The following is a 12,922-nucleotide window of genomic DNA, read 5'->3' as shown; positions in this document are numbered from 1 at the left end:
CAATCAGTCGTATACTGCACAAATCTGGCCTTTATGGAAGAGTGGCAAGAAGAAAGCCATTTCTTAAAGATATCCATAAAAAGTGTCGTTTAAAGTTTGCCACAAGCCACCTGGGAGACACACCAAACATGTGGAAGAAGGTGCTCTGGTCAGATGAAACCAACATCGAACTTTTTGGCAACAATGCAAAACGTTATGTTTGGCGTAAAAGCAACACAGCTCATCACCCTGAACACACCATCCCCATTGTCAAACATGGTGGTGGCAGCATCCTGGTTTGGGCCTGCTTTTCTTCAGCAGGGACAGGGAAGATGGTTAAAATTGATGGGAAGATGGATGGAGCCAAATACAGGACCATTCTGGAAGGAAACCTGATGGAGTCTGCAAAAGATCTGAGACTGGGACGGAGATTTGTCTTCCAACAAGACAATGATCCAAAACATAAAGCAAAATCTACAATGGAATGGTTCCCAAATAAACATATCCAGGTGTTAGAATGGCCAAGTCAAAGTCCAGACCTGAATCCACTCGAGAATCTGTGGAAAGAACTGAAAACTGCTGTTCACAAATGCTCTCCATCCAACCTCACTGAGCTCGAGCTGTTTTGCAAGGAGGCATGGGCAAAAATTTCAGTCTCTCGATGTGCAAAACTGATAGAGACATACCCCAAGTGACTTACAGCTGTAATCGCAGCAAAAGGTGGCGCTACCAAGTATTAACTTAAGGGGGCTGAATAATTTTGCACGCCCAATTTTTCAGTTTTTTATTTGTTAAAAAAGTTTGAAATATCCAATAAATTTCGTTCCACTTCATGATTGTGTCCCACTTGTTGATTCTTCACAAAAAATTACAGTTTTATATCTTTATGTTTGAAGCCTGAAATGTGGCAAAAGGTCGCAAAGTTCAAGGGGGCCGAATACTTTCGCAAGGCACTGTAAAGTAAGAAGCACCGAATGAGTTCATGAGCTCTCTTCAAAGCAGTATACAAAGTAAAAACAGCCCTTCAAAAATTCCAAACAATTGGTAAAGTCCACTGATATTTTGCACATCCAAACATCGACTTTCTGAAGCAGTTTAATTGGAAAACTCATATGAAAGATTGAAAATAAGGACTATTGCAGTAGGATTCAGAATTGCAGAAAATCAGAATTAACATTTGAGCATTTTGTTTGGCTTTGCAACCACCCACATAAATACACAAACACAGCAGAAAACCCGACTCCAGACAGGACATAGAGAGAAAATAAAATAATTTATTCTCACACAAAAGACTTGCCATATCTAGTCAGCTCCCCCTGCAAATGAATGGAATGAAAATGTTTTATTTTCTGGTAATGAAAAAAACAGGAGTAAAAAAAAGTTTAAATCTTAAGATGGATTAAGTGCATTTAATACAGAGACAAAAGGCTGCATACAAGTGAATGAAAACTGCATTAGAGAAACAACAGTTATAAAAGTGGAGAAAAAATAGAACAGGCATAAAACTGATCAAGGATAAATATTTACACTGAAGCAGCATCCCCTTCTTGAACACAGACAATGTAGACACACTGTAAACATCTTTTAAAATGTGGACAGGTGTACAGGGAAGAAGAGCATGTGCTTTTATTCCTCTCATCCAAATCTCTTAAAATGTTAATATCAGAGCTTTATAAAAGCTGGAAGCAAAGAAAGGTTTACACAAGGAAGGTGGATTAATTACAATATACAATACTATATGTGAAATTGAATCTATACTGCTACAATAAAATAACCTTAAGTGTCAGTTAATATGTCGCTTACAAAGTTAAAAATAGCCATGACAGAAAAGGGCAAGAGAGGGCAACCCTGAAATTTTACCCAGAACATAAAACTCAAAGAGCTTAACATCCTGCATTTGTTACCTTTTATCTTTATTAATTTACTTGCCAAAAGCAGACTGAAGTAAAACTAGCATCCTGGGAAACCCCCATTTAAACCTCAGGATGACATTTTGTTTCCTTGGCTTACAGGTAGCGTTAACACTTCATTTAACGGCGACAAATCAGGAATCTGAACAGACAACGTGAATATAAAATGTGATAGATGTCTGGTAAGGAACATTTAAAAACAAATTATGTCAATACACAAAGAAAAACAGTAGGCAATCCTTCATTTTTTAAGGGTAAGGCAAACCTTACCAGATCCTGTGGTAAGCATGCACATATAGCCCCTATCACAGTGTAGTACCATTCCAGTTGGCTCTTAGTGAGAGTCTTAATACAAGCATGATGTATGTTTGGATGCACCTAACTTGTGCATTGTGCAGATCAGAAATGCTATTTTCTCAGTAACATACACCGATTTTAGCTGGATACATGACATGACAGACTTCACAGTTATGAACAGTTGGGTTTATTCTTTAACCCCTAATTAGCCACTACAGGAAGCAGGCAGACAGTTCTGATACTGGCAGAATGCCGTCCCTGGCTTCAGTGCATTTTTCAGAATGTGGCTACATGCAATTTCTTCTCAATTTGGGAAGTCTGTGAAGAGATCCAGTATGGACAAATGCAAGTTTACCATACTAAATGTAGCTTTAACTTTATACACACAGACCTGCCCAGTCAGATCTTGCTGTTTGTGGCAGTCAAGGCAAAAAAGAAGAGATAGGTCAACCCATGCTGGTGCTCCCAAAAAGAAGACTCTCAGAGGAGGTGGGTGGTCGAACGACTGAATGTGTGGTACTTCTTTTCAAATATGGAAGGCAGATTGACCATGGAGGGGGAATGGTGTGCCTGCAAATAGAAATCAGAGAAATGACTAAGAGAAAGCAAAATGTGTGTGAAGAACAGAGTTAAAATGTTAAGACCCACTGTATTGTTAAAGGGTCATTCTAGTTTATTACAACTCAGCTCAAATTTTTGTTTCATTTAAAAGCCTGTGAAACAAGGTAGATTGCTATATGAGCTGTCTAGCTTGCAGGCAAGAACACGTGTGGATGAAGAACAAGCTCGATATAGGTACTCCAGAATCTTTTTTTATTAAACTGATCGCTAAACAACAAAAGCTTATGCCTCTCTACCTTGAAAGTCAAACCTTGTCATTGAATTGATCAAGATAGGCAACCTTTGCCAACACAATCACACTTCAGTAGCTTCCCACTTGGATTTCACACACAGTGGTCTCTACAAGCATTTGGGCAGAGGCACTGTGTTTCCCCTTCTTCCGTTTATGTCAGCCAATGAATAGTAGCCAGTGAATGCAACCCTGATTACATGTAAGTGGTGCTAGAGGGCTTCAGAAACATGGAGCATAATTAGAGCTGAATGAATGAATGATTGACTGAATGAATGAAGAGATTAACAGGCTGCTTTCACTGAAGAGGAAGGCCAGGTCATGGGCGGCACTGGTCACAATGTAAATATATCCAGCCTTCATTATACACCTGTCATTACTAAGCTCAGCAAAAAAAAAAAAAAAAAAAAAAAAAAAAATTCTAATTGAGATTTGGTTAGTGAACACAAACACAAAAGATCATCCTTTCTTCCAATATATATCATGCAGACACTCAGTCAAGTTTACTTTTTCTAGTTACTTCCAACATGACTAAATTTTATTCCTTTTGAACTTTTCTTCTTTGCAAGTAAAGCCATACCAAATCTTTAGTTTTTGCTGAAACAAATCCCAAATTCTGACCAGCAGACCCTACGCTACCAGCCCAGTGACAAAGAACACCCCAGGGAGAGGCCACCCCAAGCTGTTCTGGAACACTGAGCCGAACCAAACCACATCAGGGTACCGTGCCATCATCCAAGGTCCAAATGACTCCAAAAGTAGAGAAGAGCCATCTTTTTCTATAAAACCAGGATGGTGTTGTTTACACTATGATTCATGCTAAATCCCACTGTCCACAATTCTCCCTTGTTACATTTAATAACTTTTTTCATAAGTCATAAGCCATAGTTGTCAAGCCAAATTAATCCACATTTCATACTCAATTTCATCCTTGGTTCTGTTATATCATTGTTTGCCATTTGAACTGCACCAGCATTCATTTTGTCTATTGTTTATTTAGATTAATAACTCATAAAATTCAGTTCTGCTCTCCTTATTCCTTTCTGTTGAAGAAATAAAATCCATGTTTTGAGAACTCATCTTTCAGACTAAAGATTGATAATGTGATTAATAACATGAAAATTAATTTGTCATAATAATTATATAAAATTCTGGTTGGTCCACCATAAAGACACATTGTGCCCCAAGGCAATTAGTTTATTGGCTAAATTAAGACAAATATGCTACAGAAGTGATTTTGGTGACGCATTATATAAGTTACTGAATAGTTTCCCTAAATAAAAATTCCTCAAAATTATGCAAAAACCCTTTTTCCAAATTAAAAGTGGTAGTATAACCAAGAGGACACCTCTGATGTTTGAACTGAATTTGATGGTACTGCACTATTCATATATAAGAGTAAAGTTATTTACTGTAATATTTTGTAGTAGGCCTGTATTTTCGGGGTTGCATTTTTTTGACACAGTCCTTGTGCACTCGTCTCATAGCTGGCTGCACATAGAGACCATGTTATCCAGCATGAATGACAGCTTGTTACCTAGACAATTACGGTATGGCCAACATGTACATACGTTATGTACTCATGTACACAATCCCACTCCTAGTGTTTAAATTCCCTCACTTTTTGCACCACTTGTCATGCATTTTAAAATAAAATTTTTAAAATGAAAACATTTTAGAATTTTTCATGAAATATCAAAAAACACGACGGCACGCGATAAGATGAAAGTGGTAGAATTAAATGAGTGACTGCTATATGCACCAGAAACTTTAGGCACAAAGGCACTGTGAAGAGCAGCACTACTTGTGACTTTTAGCTCCAAGAGAATTGGTCAGTGGAGGTGTAGTAACACTGCATCATATGCCTTTCTGAATTTGTCAGTAGTCTATCTGAAGCAAATCTTACAAAACAGATTGATTCAGTTTAAAAATCAATACAGTTCTAATACTTGTTAATCACTTACATAGTAGCCGGGGAGCCAATGCATATTGTTAGCATAGACTGTCTCTCTATTCACATTCAACAGGTGAGCTGATTATTAGAAACAGCCCTGCATATACTGCAGTGCAGTACAACACCACCACTGACCACAGTCCTAAAACATATAATTTAGCCAACACAATGTCTACACCAAACATGTAGCATGTACAGTGTGTAGCATATTGTGTGAATCCTGCGCTACATTCGTGTTTGAGCATAAAGAGGAAGCTACCAAAACACTTTTGTCTTGTACAAAACTGGATCATGAAGCCCATGGTAAAACAAAATAAAAATATAATTTAAAAAGAACTTGCAGTAGTATTAATGTAACAAATGACAGATCATGTGGTCTGTGCTGATTTATTACTCAATTTTGGTGGAATTCTAGTTTGAACTCATGAGCTTTCATAGGATTGATGGATTCTGTGGAGTTTTACACACATAGCCCCCAAAACACAGACTAAAGTGTAAAAATATGTACGCAAAGCATGAGTGATAGGTGTAGACAACTGGACTGATTAAAATGGGAACATATTGGTTACATGGCATGTTTGTCTCTAAAAAGGCAGTTAAACCCTTTTGGTGAAGACACAGCACAACTCCTCTATGACTGGCATTAAAAAAAAAGAGAGAAAGAACCTGAACATTACAGGCATCATTAAAGTAGACTGCAGAATCTCATCATCCAATAGATTGGACTGTATGTGTACGTAATAATATTCATTTATCAGTGGAGTGACTTCAAAGATATTTATTAAATGTGAAATATTTTCAGTTTCATATAATGTAAACATGGATAAACTATCAATTGACTACCCTACTAACTAACCTCAGTGTGTCTCTTCCTCTTAAAATCACAGGCTTGTGTGTAGTCTACTGTTTAAACCATTAACCCAAATGCAAAATAGATAACCTTCTATTACATCAAAATAAATTTCTTAAGCATGGATACAGGTAGTGCAGTATTCATACAACTAAGAAGTGGTTAAATGGCTGAGATGAATATAGGGCATACAGTAATATACTCAGCCACCACAAATGGCTAAAATATAGGACCGATTACAGGTGATGTGCCACCTATCATTAAAGCTCAGATGAGAAGGCTGCCTTACTCCTATGAATGCATTGACATTTTAATATTAGTAAGCCATTTTTGTGTAAGCTAGCCAAAACACACAAAGAGTATAACATCCAAAATTAAAGACATGCCTTGACATTTAGATTTTTAATCTTGATATTTTCCTCAACTGGTTCTTATATTAGTCACTGAAGTTCTTTCTAAAGGAGCGGCTTGGATTGAAACAAATATCTGTAAAAGCAAACTAACTTAGTAGCATCTGAATGCTTAATAATCCAACAACCCTTTATAGTGTTTATGGACCTACACTCAATAGTAACGTAGCAAACACCCAGAAAATAATAAAGATGCCCTTTCGCTTGACAGAAAGCAGGCTTCCACCTGCACAACACCTTTCCCAGCTCTCTACCACTCTTTTGATGAATATGGCTGCAATGGACTCAGCCACCCAGTGAATATTCCCAGCCACCACCAATTAGTAACTTGGGTGAGTGTTAAAAACAGAGCTATTCCAAATCAACCCATAGAATCACTGTTCTTTACACATATGCCAATTTCAAGTGGGTTATGCATGACACTCACACTATTCAAATATTTCTAACTGAATTGTATCTAATCATTTGAGTTCGGAGCCATCCTAATTAATCTGATACATCATTTTCCCAGGGTCTCAGCTTCTAAGGAGTTGATTTGGGACTACAAATGCACCAGTGGTAAATAGATGTTAAAAGCACAAAACAGAGTGTACACCAGCTAGTGAGGATTAATGAGAAATTAAAGTGGTATCTGAGACAAGACAATAATAATTGCTCACATGAGACTCCTGGACTGAGCTTAGCGATGGTTTAGAGCAAAGTCTCCCTGCGAGGACTGGTCATGACAGCCTTGCATGGGTCCAAAGGGACTTGGGGCTCTCTGCATAACTCAGAAGAGGTCCCCCCTATGACATTAACAGGTGGAAGAACCAGGGACCTTGGAGGACACCCTATAGATGGAAGGTGTCTGGATGCATGCTGGCTAGATTTTGGTTGGGGGTGTATAGAACGGGGCTGAGTGGCGTTTTGGATAGCTGAAATGGAAGTGGAAGTGTGATGGGCTGAAGAGGTGGACTGTTGGGAAGTGATGAGGCTTGACTGAGGTTGTGATGATTGGGTTGATAATGGAGCATCAAGGATGGACTTGGGTTCTTGGGCGCCAGGGCAGTAGCTGGGGGAAAAGCTTTGGCTGAACTCAGGGGCAGTGCTGAGGCCTGGGCTATGGGTGGAGTTTCGGACTGGGCTGCAGGGCGTACGTATACAGACAGGGACCCTGGCTCTCACAGGAGCATGGTCCAGAGAATTAGAGCGCTGTACCACAGCACTGCTCCTGCTAGAATCATTCAAACTGAATGTGGAGGTAGAGCGAGACATCTAGAGTATATAACAGAGGGAAGACAAATATGGAGCACAGATTAACATAATAAGACATGACGGTGTTTTAAATACAAAATGCACACATAGTACTGACTAGCTGATTTCACAACTTGAACTAACTATTAAACCCAGGTTAAAAACACAAAAAAAAAAACCCTCAAATTCTGCTCATATTCAAATTTTCAGTGTATTGTTTCAATCAGCGAGTGACTGTTGACTGTTTTCAACCTAGTCATTAAACCAAAGTTAGTTTAATTAGCATTTCAGTGACTGCTAGAAGAAAAATAAAATTAGCTTCTGACAGTTGTAGGGATGTGGTTGAATAGCATTTTAACAAATTTGAATCCAATTCCAAATTGGTTTGTTTAATATAAATCCCCTATGGATAGATTTGTTCAATCACAACACAATGGCTTCATGAAACAAAAGATTTAACTTTATAATTATTTCTGGTCATGTTCAATGTGATTCAGGGACCAATATTCAGACTAACCTGACACTCAAACTACTTTGATTAATGATGGAGCTAAACCATGAACCATCCACTGTGCTAAAGGATTGTGGAGTATTCACAACATGTTTAATACGGCTCTGTTGACATTCATTAACCCTGTTCTCACTCATTTTCCCTTTCGGTGCAAGAAAAATAAAGGTTCTGCACTGAGGGCTGTGCTGCAGCTGCAGGAGCCATAGAAGCTAAAGCAAAAACCACACTATGAAAATAATATTAATTCTACCTTATCATTCAGTAAATACCACATGCATAAATCATTGCTGTTCTACATGCACTAAGCATTTTATGTTGTCTGAAAGTGAACTTAGTGTTGCACTGCTACAAGTCACACAATCTGACAGGTAACAGTACAGTTGTCCATCAACTTGTCAAAAACTCCACAAATTCTTTAACATTTGGAAAGTAAAGATTTCACCAAAGGACATGCTATTCCACCCTTCATCATAGGTTTGTGCTCACAAATACTGTTGTCAGTGAGTTTGGAACATATATCCATCTTTGTTATAGCATCACAAATAGTATCACAGTCACATTCATGTACATTTTGGTGTGCTGTGGTTATTATATTACCCATACTGTCAATAATTCATTAATTTGTGAAATATGCCTCTAAGCCATAATCAACAGTAATTGTGTGCCAGACATTTTCATTGTAAGACAGTCATTACTTTTGTTCACCTGCAAAGAATTAAAATGACACCTTTGAAAATACACGGTGCTCCAAATTATTATGCAAGTGACAACAGGATTTCAGTAAAATAAAAATTTTAGGTTTTTCTATGAAGGTTTGCGGCTGTTTTATTGCTCCCATATTATTTGATAACTGTTATAGTATCACACTTTGGCATACATCAGCTGGTTTGTCTGTGCACATCTGTAGTGTCAGAAAAGAGGTGCAAGAGACTAAACATAGAATGTAAATTAAAGATTGGTTAAGTTTTTTTTTTTTTTAATTGATAGAACCTAAAAAAAAAAATTTAAAACCAAATTGTGATATATTCATATATAAATGTGATTTATATTGGAACTCATCCCTAGGCAGTTTTCATTTTAGCCAGCAACAGCAATGCTGGCTTGAAACGAGAAGCTGGATTTAAAATTAAGTTACTGGTTCACAGAAAAAGCAGAAACAAAACAGTTAATCACTCCTCACGGTATTACAGGACACACCAGATGATTGGGGGGGAATTAATGTAAAGTAAAAGACGGAATCGATTAGGTGTTGGCCAAAACTATGTATGATTTTTGCATTCGATGCAATAATTGTTGATATGCTAATCGAACGTACATTTAATTAATTAATTTTTTTAAAATAAGCTCCATTTGTATCCTCAGTTCTATTGTTATATTTACACTGTGTTCCAAATTATTATGCCAAGTGCTAATTTGGTTTATTTTTCCTAAACAGTCAGTACAATTCAGTTTTTTGTTTTGCCTCAACAATTACATCACAATGTGGGTTTTGTTACAAGCAGAAACTACTGATAATGACAGATGTTTGCAAGATTTTGAAAACTTAACATACATTGTTCCAAATTATTATGCAGATTGCAGTTTGAAATCACTCAGTAGGTCATAATAATCTCAAAACAGAAATCTATTATATTTCATGCATGAATAATTAACATTCTTCAAAAAATAAAGGCAATAAAAAACTATGTCAAGCTACTTAGTAATATACGAGCCATTCTTTGATATCACTTTTAACAACTCTGCCATCCACTGAACTTCTAAGTTCATGTAGTGTTTCTGGCTGGATTGCCTCCCAGAAATGTTGTTCCAACGTATACTGCTGCCTTTTGCATGGCATTTCACTATTTTACACTTTTCATCTTCAGACTTATCTTTGTTCTTCCCCTACTGCATGAGAGCTGTGACTTGCTTAATATTGTGGAACAGCCTCTTTAAGTACGTTTCTCTATAATTAAGCTCATCTGGCAAACTAATTAGCAACCTTGGTTGAAACTGATACCAGTTATCAAACAATATGCGAGCAATAAAACAGCCACAAACCTTCATAGAAAAACCTAAAATTTTTATTTTACTGAAATCATGTTGTGTCACTTGCATAATAATTTGGAGCACAGTGCATTTTCAAAGGTGTCATTTTAATTCTTTGCAGGTGAACTAAGGTAATGACTGATTTCTTACAATGAAAATGACTGGCACACAATTACTGTTGATTGTGAAATATGCCTCCAAGCCATAAATTAATGAATTATTGACAGTATGGGTAATATAATAACCACAGCACACCAAAATGCACATGTACATGAATGTGACTGTGATTCTGTTTATACTACACTGGGTGTTTCAATACACTGATGTGTATGTGTCATGTAGATCCTTGTGAATATGTAGACAGAATATAAATCGCAGTTTAGGGCATGTCACCACCCAACTGTGGCTAAATGTGGGAGTGGAAACAAGTCTTGTAAATTTATGCCCTCTTACAAATTACTGAGTAATAAAAAACAGAAGTATGTGTTGGCTATAAGACTTTATGAATGGGATTTTTAAAAATAATGTACATGCATTTCTGTCCTTGTAGACATAGAATTTGAGTCATTAACCTATTTTAATGGCCCCTAGTCTTTACTGGTACTCCCTAATCTTTTTCTTTTTTACTGCTATGGACAGAAGAGTGAAGTTTGGAATTTACGGCATGCATCTTAACCACTAGGACACTGGAGGGTCTATCACTCCCTAATCTCAACTAGTATATGTGAAATTTTATAATCTTCTTTAATATTTATCTTTCTGTGCAGCTGCCACACACAGTACATTAACATTCTTGTATCACCGAAAACAAGGCACAGTAAAAGGTTAGCAAAAATGATGAGGGAATTTCACTTTTCCTCACCTCTTAGCCACTCCCCCACATCTTCATATTCACCTCCCCCATTTAATAAAAGGAGCATTAAGAAAGGAAACTGCTAAAATAACAGTCCTATTAAAAGCAAAAATCTCCTAGCACATTAAAAACAGAAGCCCTTTCCCTGCTTTTTTAATCAAGTTACTTGAAGGCAGGTGACTCCAATAGAAAGCTCTTCCACTGTGGTCATGCCACCCAGTGTGTTATGCAGTTACTACAAAAACAGACATTTTATAAACACGTTGTAAAAATGTACCAATTACACACAGATAATGGTTGTTCAATCACAAAGAACTTGGCTACATTGCATACTTGTTTCCTGTGCTTTTCATAAAGTGTGAATACGTGTTGTAGTTTTACATGCTATTGCAAAATGCCTATATTTGTGTATTAGATAGGTCTTGGCCAAGACTAACAGAGAGATAAGTAACAAATGAAATAATTTAACTTATTGTGGCTATATCATCAGTACAACTTGTGCTGTCTTCCCAAGGGACAGACTGTTTTCTTCAGACAGACAAATAAACAGACTTACAGCCAGAGTGGCGCTGCTGCCGATTCGATTTTCACAACACAGCCTCTGGCATTTTTCGTCTGGAGTACTGTTGGCCATGAACGCCCTCTGGATTACACGCTTCGGGGTCTTACTGAAAGAAAATGCCCTCGTCACCTAGCACACAAACACACACAGCCAGAAAATCAGTGATTAATACCTTCTGTGTTGAAGGCGAGTCTTTGTTATAGGTGCCACATGGTATTTTGCAAGTTTTAGATTTTCAAACATTTAGTTTTTAAGTAACTAAATACTTTTGGCTGTTTGCACTTACGATGTAGGACTGCTGAGGCTGCTGGATGTGTAAAAAGTCTACTTTATGAAAATTTTTTTTTTTTTTTTTTACAACATGCACAACAAGGCTAATTCAAGTTAAAAAGTAATGTAGATGATAGCTGTCTATGAGGTGTCTTACAGCCACAGCCAAAAATACTGGCACACCTGCATTTCTGTCAGATAACACACCAGCTCTCCCTGATAACTGTTGCAATCACAAATCCTTTGGTAATCTCATGTTTATTTCTTGTCTGTGCATTGGGAACAACACAAAAAAGCAGACAAAAGAAAAAAAAAAGACAAATCTGATCCATTCCACACAGAACTCCAAAAATGGACTGGACAGAATTATTGACAGCCTCAGCTTAATATTTGGTAGCACACCCTCTGGACAAAATAACTGAAATCAGTCACTTCCTGAAACCATCAGTGAGCTTCCACCTCTCTACTGGAATTGTGGACCACTCTTCTTCTGCCAACTGCTCCAGGTCTCTCAGATTTGAAGGGTTCCATCCCCCAGCTGCTGTTCTGAGATCTCTCCATAGATTTAGATCTGGACTCCATGCTGGACACTTCACAACTCTCCAGCACATTGTCTGAAGCTATTTCTGGTGCTTTGTGAAGTCTGTTCGCTTTGTCCTGCTGTAAGACCCATGACCTCTGACAGAGACCCAACTTTCTGACACTGGGACCTAGTGTTGCATGATATACCGGTACTAGTATGGTACCGCGGTACCGAGGCATTTAAAATGGTACTATACTGCATTTGGATGAGACCGGTACTTGCAGCACCACCGGCAGCGCCCGCCCGCCCGCAACAGAGGAAGACAGAGCAGGAAACAGCTTCCTCGTCCTCTGCTCACTGAGCAGCGTGGACTGGAGCAACAAACGAACCAGGAGGAAAGCGTGGAGAGAGCAGAGACGTTGGAGAGAGAGAGAGAGAGAGAGAGAGAGAGAGAGAGGAGCACGGAGAGGAGAATGGCTGCTGTAACAGTCACCACCCCGCAACTTGTGGACAAACGAGGGTCGCGAAGTGCTATATGGCAGTACTTCGGCATAAAAACAAATGACCTAGGAGAGGCAATTAACGTTGATGCGCCATTGTGTAAACGATGTTTTAAAACATGCATGGCTAAGGGCGGAAACACCCAGACCTGCACACTGAGTTCAGGGAACGACAGGTAATTTACTCATGAC

The 12,922-nt window shown here is 38.0% G+C and overlaps 1 protein-coding gene across 9 annotated transcripts in view; it reads right to left on the bottom strand.

The window, feature by feature from the left end:
• Positions 1-1,373: 1,373 nt before the first annotated feature.
• The window catches only part of ect2 (epithelial cell transforming 2), a 58,467-nt gene continuing 46,918 nt past the window's right edge, over positions 1,374-12,922 (bottom strand). For 7 of the 9 annotated variants that reach the window (XM_020585854.1, XM_020585850.1, XM_020585856.1 and 4 more), the window contains 3 exons: positions 11,432-11,566; positions 6,910-7,504; positions 2,672-2,756 (listed from right to left, as the gene is read on the bottom strand). In XM_020585854.1, coding sequence (XP_020441510.1) covers positions 6,941-7,504; positions 11,432-11,566 — 699 coding nt within the window. In that variant the 3' untranslated portion in view covers positions 2,672-2,756; positions 6,910-6,940. Of the gene's footprint in view, positions 2,757-6,909; positions 7,505-11,431; positions 11,567-12,922 lie in introns of all 9 variants that reach the window. The other 2 variants (XM_020585857.1, XM_020585858.1) reach the window with 1 other exon arrangement.

This window comes from Monopterus albus, unplaced genomic scaffold (assembly GCF_001952655.1).
Source record: "Monopterus albus unplaced genomic scaffold, M_albus_1.0 scaffold382.1, whole genome shotgun sequence".
In the NCBI taxonomy this organism is placed as follows: Eukaryota; Metazoa; Chordata; class Actinopteri; order Synbranchiformes; family Synbranchidae; genus Monopterus; species Monopterus albus.
The sequence above is the reverse complement of the archived record's forward strand: the minus strand, read 5'-3'. Positions and strand labels throughout refer to the sequence as shown.